The sequence below is a fragment of the Rhodnius prolixus genome, unplaced genomic scaffold (assembly GCF_049639745.1).
Source record: "Rhodnius prolixus isolate KJV_2025 unplaced genomic scaffold, Rpr scaffold_1, whole genome shotgun sequence".
Lineage (NCBI taxonomy): Eukaryota > Metazoa > Arthropoda > Insecta > Hemiptera > Reduviidae > Rhodnius > Rhodnius prolixus.
In genome coordinates, this window is record NW_027411581.1 from 59,009,350 (window position 1) to 59,023,524 (window position 14,175).

Genomic DNA, 14,175 nt, shown 5'->3' on the forward strand with positions numbered 1-14,175 from the left:
CAGATAAAATGAATACTTTAAAGGGATTTTGAATGGAAATATATTGATAAGGAAGAAATCATGGAAGCACCTTTAAAAGAAGACTCGAATCTCCAACAAAAGCAGATTTTATAGAGTTTTGGAAGTCATGGAAAGTAGCAAAGCCTCAAAATGGTGAATAAGTGCAATTACCTTAAGAGAAACTGTAAGTTATTTGAAGAGTGAAGCGGTAACATTCGGGATGGAAATATAAGGAAATGCATGGTTATTACTAGAAGAGCGAGGAGATTTGACGTCGTACTAGTTAAGTATATCACTACAAGACTGCCTAAAAGTTTGGATACAACGGCGCTTTACTGATGTGAAATAACTATTTAAGCCAAAATTTTAGAAACACGAATAGCAGCAGGGAAATAATGTTACACAGCTGATTAAATATTGTTGCCGATACTAGTTAATGTAGGCCACAAAAAAGCTGTAACCGTTTATTGAACGAACCTCAAACCAGTAGTAATGTATGGCACCGAGTTCTGGATGTTCAGTAGATAAGATGAAATGAAGCTGAATACTTGGGAAGGAAAGTTTTAAAAAAGATATATGAGCCATTATGTAAGTATAAAGGAAAATAGGGCACACTGGATGAGAAAAAACCAAAACTTTCTAAAATTAGATCAACTTCGTAGCATCAATGAAACTAAGAAGGCTACACTTCTTGGCTACATACGGATGGCATCTGTGCACCGAAAAAATTATTGAAAGAGAATCCAGAAAGGAGAATTTCATGATTAAGGCCTTTCTTTCAGAGTCTCCTGGCTGTGAAAAAGAAAAACTCGCTGACGAAGGAAGACTTGGAAACCTAAACGCTAAGCATCAAAATTCTTCAGTCGAGGTCAAGGTACTGCAAAGAGAAATGAATATTTATGATCATATTTCTTTATTTCCTTCAAATTTTAAATATTTTCTTGAAGATCAACAATCATGTGTTTCCTTATTAATCGTTTATTGAACTTGCATTTTTTCTGGTTTTGAATTAATGATTATTGAATGTTAATTTTTTTTTTTTTTTAACTATAAAGACTTGAAAATAAATAAAACAAATGGCTATATTAGTGGTAAGACAACAACAAAAAAAACTAATTAAATTAGTTTGTGGAGGCCAAGTTAGTTTTTATGGCGCCACAAAAACAAAAGTACATATATTCTCATTTAAATTACTTCACTAATAAATATTTTACTATCTTTATTTAAATGTTTGAAAAAAAAGAAGAAAAAGATTACAGGTTGGTGTCAGTTCCAATCAATCGGCTGTTATATACATACAAATGACCGTGACGTTTTTACATGATCGTTAACTTAAAACCCAAGCGTAGGTAGGTAGGCGTCTCGCCCAAACGTGCGGGCCTTCACACTCACCAATTTGTTTGTAAATTATGTTACATTCAGTTTCCTTTCGTGCAGACGCGACAATATATAAATGTATAAATATAATAAGTTTGAATTGTTAAAAGAAATAACCATACACACACAATAACAACAACAACAACCGGATATTGTGTTGTAAAAATTAAAAAATAAAAAGTTACTCTTACCGTTTTGGACAGTATTGATGTGTTTTGAAGGCCTTAAAGAATCTTTGTTGGCTTGTTAAATAATTTTATTGTTTACCAGTTTTATTTTTAACAATAATAAAATTCACTATATGTATAAAAGCGACTTTGACTTAAAAAGGAGACATCATATGAAAGACAAAACAAGAATATCATGAAAGATTATTAAAAAAAGTTAGCTTTTTTAGCTTTACTTTTGGGTTCATGCAAAAAATGACGGCTTTTCAATTAAATATTCTAATTTGTATTACTTTATTATTTTTTAAAGACATTTTTCTGCCTGCTGTTAAAAAGATGTTTCGTTCAATGAACTAATAGAATAGAATAGAATAGAATAGAAAATTGCTTTATTTATACAAATTATGTTTACAAAAAAAATTTATCCTTAAGCATAAATTGGCAATGGCTTACCAGCCGTCTGCCAGGAGTCTGTCTTAATCAAGTAAAAATAGAAATAAACAATAATAATAATTAACTAACTTAAACAGAAAAACGTTCCTTTACTTTAGGGCAAACACAAATTCTTTTTCTCTATTTTTTTTTTTTTTTTTTTCATTCATTAACTAAAAATAAATAAATGTATCATAAAAAATATAAATATATATACATATACAATATATAAAACAAAGTTATGTTACTAGAGTTAACTACATTGAAAAACAGAACTATTAATGACCAAAGTACAAAAGAAAGTATTTAGATATACCGGGACACATAATATTAATGTAATAAGATTATAAGATTGTAAACAGTTAATATCATTGATGGGTTTATATGTACAATAAAAGATTAATTATAATTAAATTGCTCTACTAAAAATTTCCTGTATTCTTCTGCTTGCTTAGCGTATTTATATAAATTATGTAAATTGCCAGATTTTAATATTTCTATAAAGTGCTCTTTTGAGATTACCTTTTCACCCAAGTATAATTTTCTAATAAAACCTAAAACAGGGCATCTGGTTATGAAATGCAAAGTATCTTCTTCCTCCCTCATATTACAAAGTGCACAATAGTAAATTCGATTGGGCATCCAGGGCTTGTAATTCAAATCTAATAATTCTCCCCTTACCTTAAACACTGTCCTGATGAAATCCATTTTATGGTCATCATTAATATAACTATAATTAAGCGGTAACAGTTCTTTGTACAACCTGTGATATTGTGATTGCTGTGCTTTTCTTATTAACTCGTTTTTATGATAGTATTCCATTATTCTAATTAAATTTGCTACCTGTTCACTACACCTATCTGATAAATCAAATGCGCTGATAGTTTCACAGTTATATGTGCTTGCCAATCTCTGCCACTCTCTAAACCAAGCAATTTTATTTTCAATTACTATTTTCGCAAGTATTTTTGGAAATCTATTATCGTCATAATTACAAATTTTTCTGATATAATTGCTATGTAACTTTAAAGTTCTGTAAAAAATCAGACTCTGCTCGGTTTCCAAATACAGTATATAATTTGGCGTCACCTTTGGGATACGGAGCATCTTCTTTAGAAAAAATCTCTGTATTTTTTCTAGCTGTTCAATGAACTAATATACAATTGAAATTCAATCATTGATCTCTGTCTCAAGATTTCTTCAGTATATCTACTTCTCACATGTAGAAGCGCATGTTTAGAAGGGGTTTAAAAAAAAGAGAGAGAGAATCAGTATCTATCAATCCATTCGGCTGGTTACTCTCCAGTAAGTTTTTTGCGTCTTCTATGGACATTAATTACAACTCCTTTTAACTTTTCTAGTTGACAATATGGGCAAAAAGAGTCATGTCTTCGGAACTGCGGCGTATAAGTTATACTCAACTTATAAATTAATCTATCAGAGACCCTTGGTTCAGCGAACCCATAAGTAAACTATCTCCCGATGAAATATATGATAATGTTGTATTGGTCACTAAAGGCAACTACTACAATCTACCTATTTGAGCTACCCCCTAACAAAAAAGCGACAAAAGATCTATCAGTCCGTTTTGAATCTAGTTTATACTGCTCATCTAATAACCAACATATAATTATAGTAAACCATTGTTTTCATTTATCCAAATAAGAGTTTAGTTAGGATGATTCCGTAAGTTTTGACTAGGCAGTTAGTTATCGTGACTGAACAGATCTGATGTGATACCCTCAATAAAAGCATTTATCCAATATTGTTTATTTAATTAGACTAGAGAAAGTGTTCAAGTTTAAGTTCAAGAGGAAGGCTTCTAGCAAAGCTTAGAGACTTCATTTTTTCTTTCCGAAAAGCGGAATAACTTTATATTAACTAGCAAACATACCTGGCTATTTGTTGATTGGGTCTGTGAGTGCCATGAGTTCTAGGCATCAGTACTTAGTTTTCCAGCAGGCTCTGCTGGAGTAAATATAGATTGTACAGAGAGAGAGAGTGGTTATAAATCAAAATCCATTCACTCTTGAAAGAACTCTTCTTGTGGCTCCCTTCAGGTATGCTAAATGTAATCGTCTGGAAAAATTGCAAAATTGAAAGGAGAGGTATAGTGGTAGTAGGCTACAGTTTACCCTAGTTTTCACTGTGCCCAGAGAGAATTACGCAGTTGCAGGCTGTTTCTGAATAGCTGTATGCATTGAGTCTGTAAAGATGCCAAATCCCTGAAGAAGTGCTGATCTATTTCTCCTTAAGAATCGTTGTTGGAATATTTCTGTAATGAAATACGCGAAAAATTTAATAAACTTGTTTTCCCGTCTCTAAAGCGCAATAGAAACAAAACAAACATATTGACTCACCAGAGAAACTCTCAAAAGTCTAGCAGATTATGTAAGTCAAAATAAATTTTGTCTTTTTTTTTACATCTAACTGGCTTAGTTTCATTAACTGTTCTAACTCAATTAAAAAAAAAAAAACAAAAAAAATGGATGAACAAAATAATGAGAATTCTCAAGAATGATAAAATAAGAAAGGAACCAAAAAAACAAAAAAAACAAACTCACTCTAAATAAGCAATTAATAAATGCAATATGTAATATCAATCAATAATCAAGCAGATTAAGTGGGCAGCAAACATAACTCACTAGGCAATACTCTTCATTTGAATGGATACCCTCTTCTTCATCTTCTCCATATTACATTATCTCCTAATGTTATATTTATCTTCTAAATACTCAGCTTAAGATTTATTATATTGAGTGTATTATTTCATTTCTTTATTCTTTTAGAGTTATAACTTAATTCACCACGAATATTTACTATTTCAATGGAGTAGACATGATATTTATATTACTTGTCACACACTATTGAATTCATTAATTTGTTTAACCGTTTCATTATTTGGAAGAGTTATTATTGTTTAATAATTCTTAGGAGGATTACGTATCTTTTTTAGTGAAATTGTACTAAATATTCTTCTAATTTTACTCAGTGCTTATCTCTTAAGTGTTCGAAAATATCAAAAAAAGATCAACAGTAGTTATGAATAATTGTAAGCTATCACAAAGCTCAAGGGGTGTAGGAAAAATCAAAAGCTCACTGATTAATTTTAAAGTGATTCTCAAACCTATTTATTGCAAACACTATGGATTATGTGCAATAAATTATTAAATAATACACATAAAAAAAAAGTGAAAATCAATTATTTAATCCTAAATAGAACATATACTGAATGTAAAATGGGAGATGGCCATGATATGTTAGTTTTAATAATGTATACCAGCAAACCAATACAAGCCTATTGCGGTATATAACGTTGTATATTGTGAACTCTATTCCTCTTAATCTCATGAATAATATTAAAATACGGTAGCTATTCTTTATTTTATCCGTTTAGGGTATTTAATTTTTTGATAAGTATTTTTATTTAGAGTTATCCACAAAAGTATTTTGTAGGCAATAAATTTTGAAATACTAATTTGAGATGACTTCTGGGTAATCTTTTCTTTAAATGGAGTCGGTGCGACAATAAATTAATTTTCACTTTAGTTTCTAATAATACTTTTTTCATCATGTTCTACTGATAGAAAAAATAGACACAGCATTTCCCTTAGAGTGAAATGGTCAGCCACTTCTTCAGAGATCTAGACGTCCCTGAGGGAATCCTAAGAAAACGAACAGTTACACTGACGGCCCCAACACTCATTCAACCCCCCCCCCCCTAGGACTTGCAGAGGTAGTTTTTTGATGTGTGTAACTATTCGCATTTGGCGAACTGAAGCTTCATCACACCCCCACTCACACTTACGTGTATGAACATTACATAATCTACCCTCATAATCGTTACCCTGAAGAAGTTCTTATGAATTTATTGTGGCTTTGGATAGCTTAGAGCTTTATCCTTTCCCAATACACATTAATTATTGATACACAAAAGATAAAGTCTTGCAGGGAACATATGAACTACTATAAAATTTATGATGAAAAAATATTGTTTAAATCTGTAGTTGCTTGCCTTAAGTTGCAAGGTGAAGTGGTATACGAGAGTTAACCCTTGTTTCTCGTGGTCTATGTTGTGCTATAAAATATTAAACATTTTTAGATTTCATTCATAGAGCTGCGTGAAGTCATACTTCTACGGTAACCGCATCTTGAATGATTGCGAACCAAAGGTAACATCACTAGCTTCCAGAATACCTGGAAATTAAGGTATAATGTCAAAATCCACGGAAACATTTTACCTTTATTGAACAATTTAAAGACAATTTAAATATTAAAATAGTTTATTACCAATAAAATACATAACAATCTTAATGTAATAACAATTTTTCATTAACATTATACGTAATTTATAAACATTAGGAATGATGTCTAAAAAACAAAATAGGATTTTTTTAAACATATATAATATAGATTAAAATACAAGAGGTACTTAGTATTTTCAAAGAACATTGGAAGAATTCTAAAAAAAAAAAAAAATCAATTATCAAAGTGTCCTTTGCTTCCAGCTAGAAGTTTACAAATAAGAAGAATGTGTGCACTCGTAAAAGGAACAATTAAATCCAAAAAAATTTCTTGTAATAATAGATTAAGCAGGTCAAAAGAACTTCTGCACTTGTGTAATTGGTGTACGTTGTTCTTTGCCAGGGCGTAAAACTTTATATTTATTTAAAAACGGTTTCAACATTGAAAAAAATTAATGGTTCATAAAAAAAATTCTGATTAATGATTTTGAATTTAACGAAAAATCTGTGCTTCTACTTTAACTATAAAAGTTTATTTAAATTGAGCTCAGTCCAAAAAATGCTTACAGTTTACTCAAAACAAACCATTTCCATAAATTACGTTCATTTTAGGGAAATTAATTTTTGTTTTTAATCTTCAATGTTACTTCTGTAATTCCGCATGATATTTCAAGGTTCTAAAGACTTCTTTATTTGAGGATTTGACACTGTAACAAAGTATATAGCGAAAGAAATATCATATTTAAATCTATTCTGCTTTATGAAATAAATTACAGGCGAGGTCATTATGTATCTAATCAAAATTTAGTTTTATAGTCTGAAATTGAAACATTATTAGCTCTTCTGTCTCATTTCTCAAATATACTAGCCTTGGTCGTCTATTTGATCCTCCGTTAGTTTCAGTATTTGTTTTTTTTTTAACTTTTAGCAGAAGGCAGAAGACAATACTCTAACTATTGAGCGATCTGTGCGTGAAGAATCAAGTGAAGCAATTCGTATCAAGAATTATCAGGAATCTTCCGAAATAAGAGTTTTATTCTTCATGTGAGCAATGCGCCTCTACTGAAGGTAGGTCTTGCATTTTCGATAAGGCATTTGTTAGGGAAATATAAAAAAGATGTTAATTTATTTTTCATTGAGCACATTAAAGCCTAAGACAATTTTCTCACGGTTGCTTAGACCACTGAGTCAAGCCAGAACTAACGATACAGAAATAAATGTATTGGAAGCTTACAATAAGGGGCAAAGTGAAAGACAGAACAACATTGCCCGGTTTCTTCTAGACGAACAAACATTTGCTGCAAGGTTCCCCATTTTACCCAGACTAATTAAAATGTTTACTAGAGCAGTTTGGAAATTAGAAAGTGTAGGTTAAAATGTGCGTCCATTGCAGAAATTGCACTAGTAAAGCTTAATCTTAATTGATTGATCAACTATTGTTACATGGCGACAAAAGGATAACGAGTTCATTTTTAGAAAACTAGTATAAGCATACAGTAGCTTAAAAGAGAACTTAAAGAGAACAGAATACCTGTCCACAAGGAACAATCAATAGGAACTGGTCGTGACGGAATATTAACTAAAAAGGATACTCTGCTAAAAATATCAATGCTTCATTATTGTTGCTGATAGATTCTCAAACAAAGTAATAAAAACAGAGAATAGGTAATGGCAAGAAAGTGACAGAAGATTCTTAATTCTGACCAACATCAAATATATTTTTTAATGTTAATTTCACTGCAATGATACATCTAATGACAGAAAAAAAAAAAAATGATCTGAAGATATGATGACCTTCAAAAAGATGAGATTTGTGTAGTGAACAATGTTTATTTAGACAGCTATTTGATTAATTCAAGCGTCTGCAGAACATTTACACTAGAGAGTGTAGAAAGTGCTGGGCCCTTTATCACTTTCAAGACCCAAGATGTATTAGACTTTCTGTACAAATTGAAGCTCTATGAATTGATCAACAATTGCAAGCGTTAAAAAAAAGTAAATAACAACTTACTTTTATGAAATACAATAATATATACAAACATAAACAAAAATACAATTAACCCAATGCCACGATCAGAAAAAAAAAGTATTGTTCCGAGATTAATAGATGCTTTATAGGACCCAATAAATATACAAAAAAAGGACTACATAAATCATAAATGGAATCAAGTTTGAGTTAAGGTGGGTCAATGAAAAAAAAAAAGAAGTATATACTTGAAAATAAATGCTACATTTTGACCCGTAATAAAGAAATTGAATTTAATGAAATATACCATCAATAATAAATAAAAAAGAAAAAGAAAAAAAAAAGAAGCCTTTTGGCAAAATAGCCTTCAAAGTAGCAACTTGTATTTAAGTGTACTTAGAAAAAAAATTAAATACAAATTTTGATTTTTTTTGTATATTTTGAGATTTATTTGCATGATCTAGAAAACTGTTTTTCCAAAAAAGAATGACAAGTAACATTTTGGATAACCTAAGTACTAATCTACTAACGATACTTTCTTAGAACGATAAATTACAAATTTCATAAATTAAAATATTCTGTTAAAGAAATTAAAAAGTTCTTATACAATAGAATTGTTTTATCAGAGATCTCTTTCAAAAACCAGGAATTCATTACATCTTTTTGTTGAAACTATTCAACAAATAAGTTAAAACTATAGGACAGAAAGTGATGTGGAATGACGAAAAATAAAATTAACATGAATGCCTCTTTAAATTAGTTTTTTTTTCAATAACATCAACAATTTGACTGACTAAATTATCTATTTCCATTTCACCATTCAGTATCACTGTGTCCGGATTGCGTGCAATTGAGGTCTGTTTTGCTTCACGTGATTCTGGCCAAACAACTTGTTCAAAATATCCAGGAACATCTGGAGGATCATAAGACCTGCCCAGTCTTCGACGGCGACATTCGTCATAGCTCACATCTAAGTAGAACTTGGCGTGGCATAAGGAAACTATACGAGGCTCGTTTAATATCAGAAATCCGTCCAAAATAAGAAGACGTGGTGATGTACAAGGACTAAAACAAAAATAATATGAAAATGAAAAAAGGTAAGCTTGACTGAAAACCTATGAAACAACTAATGGTAAAATTAAAAATCAAGTCTGATCATTTATGTTGGACAAAAAAAAGAAAATCTAGCGGGATAGATTTACAACACCCCTTAAAACAATAATCACAAATTTAGTCGGAAAATTCTTTTTCAATTCTACTTCTCTTTCAATTTTTTTTAAATAAACGTTAAGTGCTATTTATTGCCTTAGGAAGGGAACCTACAACATACAGCAATGCCTGCATGGAATAGTGCTGTAGCTTAGCCATTATTATTAATAGAAGTGCAAACGTCCTTCCCCCCTCTGTACACAAACAGCTGCCCCAAAAGAATATCATCAACAGCATCACAGCCTGAGTCCAAGATCAAAATTTAAAACTCGAATGAGCATCGAAGATTCCAAGCAGTTAAAACAAATCGAACTATCTAAAACGCAAACAATCCAATCATTACCATCAATCAAGGAGCTTGAACCAAGCTCACCTAATATACTACTACACACAAACCTTTAGCTAAAACCATGTTTTTGTAATCTATGCCAGATAAACCTATGATGAAAAATTGATCCAATGCAATGCTTTTCACACAAAAATAATAAAAGTAAAGAAAATACAAAATTAATGTATTACCAAATAACATTGAACGAAGGCTAATAATATAATTTTACTAAGTGTCACCTAGAATAGGAAATAATTTTACCTCCTCAATACTGCATATATATCCTCCATCATTCTGTCCATATCCAAGGCAGTTAATTTCTCCCAATTATTGTGGCCTAAATTTTCAACTTTTATTTGTCTTGGATCATCATCAGAAAGAAAATAATTATCTTGTTTCATGTGAACAGCGTTGGGAAATTGATCCATTAAACGTCTAGCTAAAGTTGTCTTTCCTAAAACAAGAATAACAATGCAGTTAATTACTGAAAACAAAAAATACTTATTGCCTATGAATAAACATGAATAACAATATACTCATTGCAATGTGCACAATGTTACGTACACCAAAATTGAAAAAAAAATTAATTAGAAACATAAAATTTCATCACTTGAAAAAAATATGGTGACCAAAATACTGATTTTTTGAAGGATTTGGTTCAGTTTTCTCGCGATCTTCTAGGAATCGGACGCAGCGTCACAATACTTATCAGCTTTGGGACATACCTCCAACTGCTCGGCTATCGTGGCGCCTAACTTCACTTACTATTCAATACTTTACAAAATTTATAAATTACATTTGTCTTCTTTATTTGTTGCTTCTGTGACGACGGCTACGGGTTTATCCAACCGATTCTGTGCTCCTCTTTTATATTACTCTTCCATCTCCTAAGAAATAGTTAACGATATAACTTTTTATTAGCACAATCAACACCTATCGAACAGAGTCCAACGAATCGTTGACCTTTGCTTTCCACAGCAGTCACTGCAATTAATAGTATCATAAAAGAGAAGCTATTCGCCTAAACATACTGCAGAATTACTAGATTAATGTCCTATTACCACTGTAGATTGAAAAAAATAAATGATCTCGTGGGTAGATGAAACCTGTGAGGTTCGGTCAGGGAGAAGATGAAATAGCACGCTCGTATTGTTAGTTTGAAGTGTTAGTTAAGATCAAGATTCTACTCTTCGGGAACACATTGTCACACTTTACCCAGGAGCCTCTCAACAGACTACTCAGTCTAATAAAACAGAGAGTGCTGGAAGGGTGCTCTACCTTTGAGGGTGCCACAATAGATCCTCTGGATCGTGATAGCTTAGTATTTCTGGCCAACCCTCTAGAATCTAATATTTCTCATGTTGGGTAATTTAAGACAGATTATCAAGATTTATTGAAATTAGAAGCAAAGTACCTACAACTACAATTTACTATAGAAACGTTATCTCTGAATAAAAGTACAAAAATTAATGTACAAGCTAAGAAATAATTTATTAGTACTTATAAAACTATTAACTCACCCGAATTGGTAGCTCCTGCAAGACCAATCACAATCCAATTAGATGTTTGGTCCATATCAGCCTATCCACAGAGCAATAATGGTAACAATGGAAACACTGCCGATAAATATCAGACCTGCTGTACCGAGGAAGAGTAGCGGATAACGTACAGATGGAAATACCTCAGCCAGAGCAGGGAAAAAAGGTGTAGCAATCAACCAAAGCGTCAGAATGATATAAGCAGCTGTAGAAGTAGCCAACAATATGATTCCACACAAACGGTCACTAACCATCAGTCTTCATCTACATATTCTGCCGCGAATCGGGCAAAATCTTCTTCTGTGAACACTGACTTGGGTTCTTCTTTCAGGAATATCACTTCTTGATCTTTGTCACTCGGTTTTTTACTATATTCCAATATCTGAAAGTTTTTATAAGTAATAAATATGAACAATCAAAGTACAGTTACAGAAAATTACAATAATTCAAACAGATTTTCAAATGATTGTTGCAATAAGAAGTGGCAGCGTTAAAACTCATTTATGTTTTTCACATCTGACTGTTTGGTTTAGAAATGAAGTAAGCAAAAAAGGCGCCAGTTCTTATCAAATGAAAAAATGCAAGCTAAATAATTTCTTCTAATCTAAACTATCTATATGCAGTTTATTAAATACATTAATAAGGTTTATTCAACTAATTACTTGATCCGATAAATGTAAAAACAAAAGGTTGTGATAATTTATTCATCCATTATTGAGTTTAATTTCATAAATGTTCAAGTTTTAAATCGCTGTTCCTTCTTTGGATTAGACCGTGTGATTACATCAGAGAAAATTTAGAATACAAGGAAGAATGAGAAGAAATAATTTAATGAACTTTTGTTATAACTTTAAATGTTATTTAGTGCTGAGGATATTTATTTTTAAAAACAAAATAAGAAAAAAAAATTAGGGACCTTTGACCACTGATTTCCCACAGGAGCCACGCGTTCATAAGATTCTATGAGACTTTTGAACCAACTTATAATATGCTAAAACAATGATTTATACAAGTTTACAGCCTATCTCCATTCCGTTTTTATAAAATTTGACTAGAGTAGTGATAAAATGAAAAATATAATGTTTTGGTTCCTTATAGTGCTGGGCCTTAATATACTTTCGGATTGTTTTTGTATGCTGTATAAATTCACTTTTACTTTTCTGATTTTTTGCTGCTTTATATTTTCGAAAACGTCTGTAAATACCTAAACTTTGGAACACTTCTTTGGTATTTATACACACATAAAAGCCTTCTGTGTATCGACAGAAAATAAATGTGTACGCATGAACAATAATTACTTATTGCATGAAAATTAAATTATTCGATCTTATAACTTATTCTTCGAAAATTCAGGAGAAATAGAAAAAATAAAAACAAGTCCCGAGAATTGTTTAACATGAAAACGAATGATGTTCTCTTCTTCCTTTGATCAAAGCAAACTGACACCTAAAGAGATTTCCTCCTACTAGAAAGTAAAATCTATAGTAATTCTACAACCCTATCCTAACAGCACAAGCAGTACATACAGCCTAAACATTCATAGTGCTGGTGTACACTACAAGAGTTTAGTGTAATCATAAGAACACTAGTTTGTCATCACGTATACTATATACTAAATATACTCGTATATATGTAGGTTACGGTCATATATGTTGAATGAGCATTGCTATCAAAAGTGATAATTAATGACAATGGCCTAACTGAGAGTTACATAGACCAAGAATTTAAAAAATTTTATGAAAAAATAAGAAATCGTTTTTGTCATAAGAGTGGAAAATATAAAATTTAAAATGGAATTTAATGCTTTATGGCTCTATGGAAGCTTGGAAAATAGTTCTTTCTTTTAATATCTTAAAAATATGATCGAGAGGCCAAATAATTTAATAATGTACTGGCAGTTCAGAAAAGAAACATTAAAATAATCTTACTAATTTTGCTAATTTTTCATCAATTACAGGTCGCTTTAATTTTTCAAGTTTTTCTAAATTCGAAAGAGTTTTGGCTCGCTTTTTCTTCAGTTGTTTCTTTGCTTGTTCCACGGATGCTATATTTCTTCTTTGAACATCAGCAGCACCACGTTTGTCTTTCTGCTTCTTAGGCTTTAGAATCTTAATTCGGCTTTCGTTTTTGGCTCCTAAAATATATAAATTCTAATAATTAAGAAAACGACTTTTTAAAAATTTTACCTATAGTAATAAAAATTTAAATAATTTACATTACCAGAAATCTTGCAGGTGAATTCGGAATCAACAAGTTCTAAGCTCTTTCTAAGTAACGATGCAGACATCGTGAAAAAACTCACAATTTATAAATAAACAAATAAGCAGACTCATGTAACCGCCTGGTAAGAAGTTTTAAAATAAAAACCTCTTATTTTTAGGTTACACTGTAACCTTACACTATGTCACGAGGCAACATGTTCTTATCGATAGTTTTACCTAACCGATCGAATTATTGCTAAACAAGGACCGCCCAATAAAAAATTTGCTGTAGCACAAGGACTAAAAAAAAACTTCTACAGCCGCGTAGTATGTTTACCTGTAAATTAAATGTTGCGTTTCCTGTAAATTTGATTAGTTTTCCACTTTTTTTTAAAAAAATAGGAAGCCAAATTTTCTTCAAAACCCACTCGAACAAAAAATTACTTAAAATTGATTACCTTACAACAACGGAGTCTCTAAATAAACCATGTCAATGCGTTCCATGGATGTCCACAAAATAATCATCTGCTTTAGTTAAACGAAACGATATGTTATATAACTATCTTTCAACTATCTATAACATAACTATCTATCATCTTCTAGATAAGATAAAATTTTATTTTCTTATTGGGCAAACAAAACCCCTACTCTTATCTGTGAATATCAAATTTTTTGAATAAATTTGGAGGCAGTAATCGCAGCATTAAATTTCT

At 31.0% G+C, this 14,175-nt stretch overlaps 2 protein-coding genes across 2 annotated transcripts; both read right to left on the reverse strand.

Annotated features, from left to right (window-relative positions):
* Positions 1 to 6,731: 6,731 nt before the first annotated feature.
* LOC141449908 (nicotinamide riboside kinase 1) lies at positions 6,732 to 11,384 on the reverse strand. The gene is made up of 3 exons (XM_074119848.1): positions 11,244 to 11,384; positions 9,985 to 10,177; positions 6,732 to 9,251 (listed from the first exon to the last, which is right to left on the reverse strand). The coding sequence occupies exons 1-3, from the start codon at positions 11,296 to 11,298 to the stop codon at positions 8,921 to 8,923; spliced, it is 579 nt and encodes a 192-aa protein (XP_073975949.1). The 5' UTR covers positions 11,299 to 11,384; the 3' UTR covers positions 6,732 to 8,920.
* Positions 11,385 to 11,503: 119 nt separating this feature from the next.
* On the reverse strand, positions 11,504 to 13,668 carry LOC141449913 (uncharacterized). The gene is made up of 3 exons (XM_074119862.1): positions 13,482 to 13,668; positions 13,190 to 13,395; positions 11,504 to 11,643 (listed from the first exon to the last, which is right to left on the reverse strand). Exons 1-3 carry the CDS (start codon positions 13,546 to 13,548, stop codon positions 11,515 to 11,517), a joined length of 402 nt encoding a protein of 133 aa, XP_073975963.1. The 5' UTR covers positions 13,549 to 13,668; the 3' UTR covers positions 11,504 to 11,514.
* Positions 13,669 to 14,175: the final 507 nt, after the last annotated feature.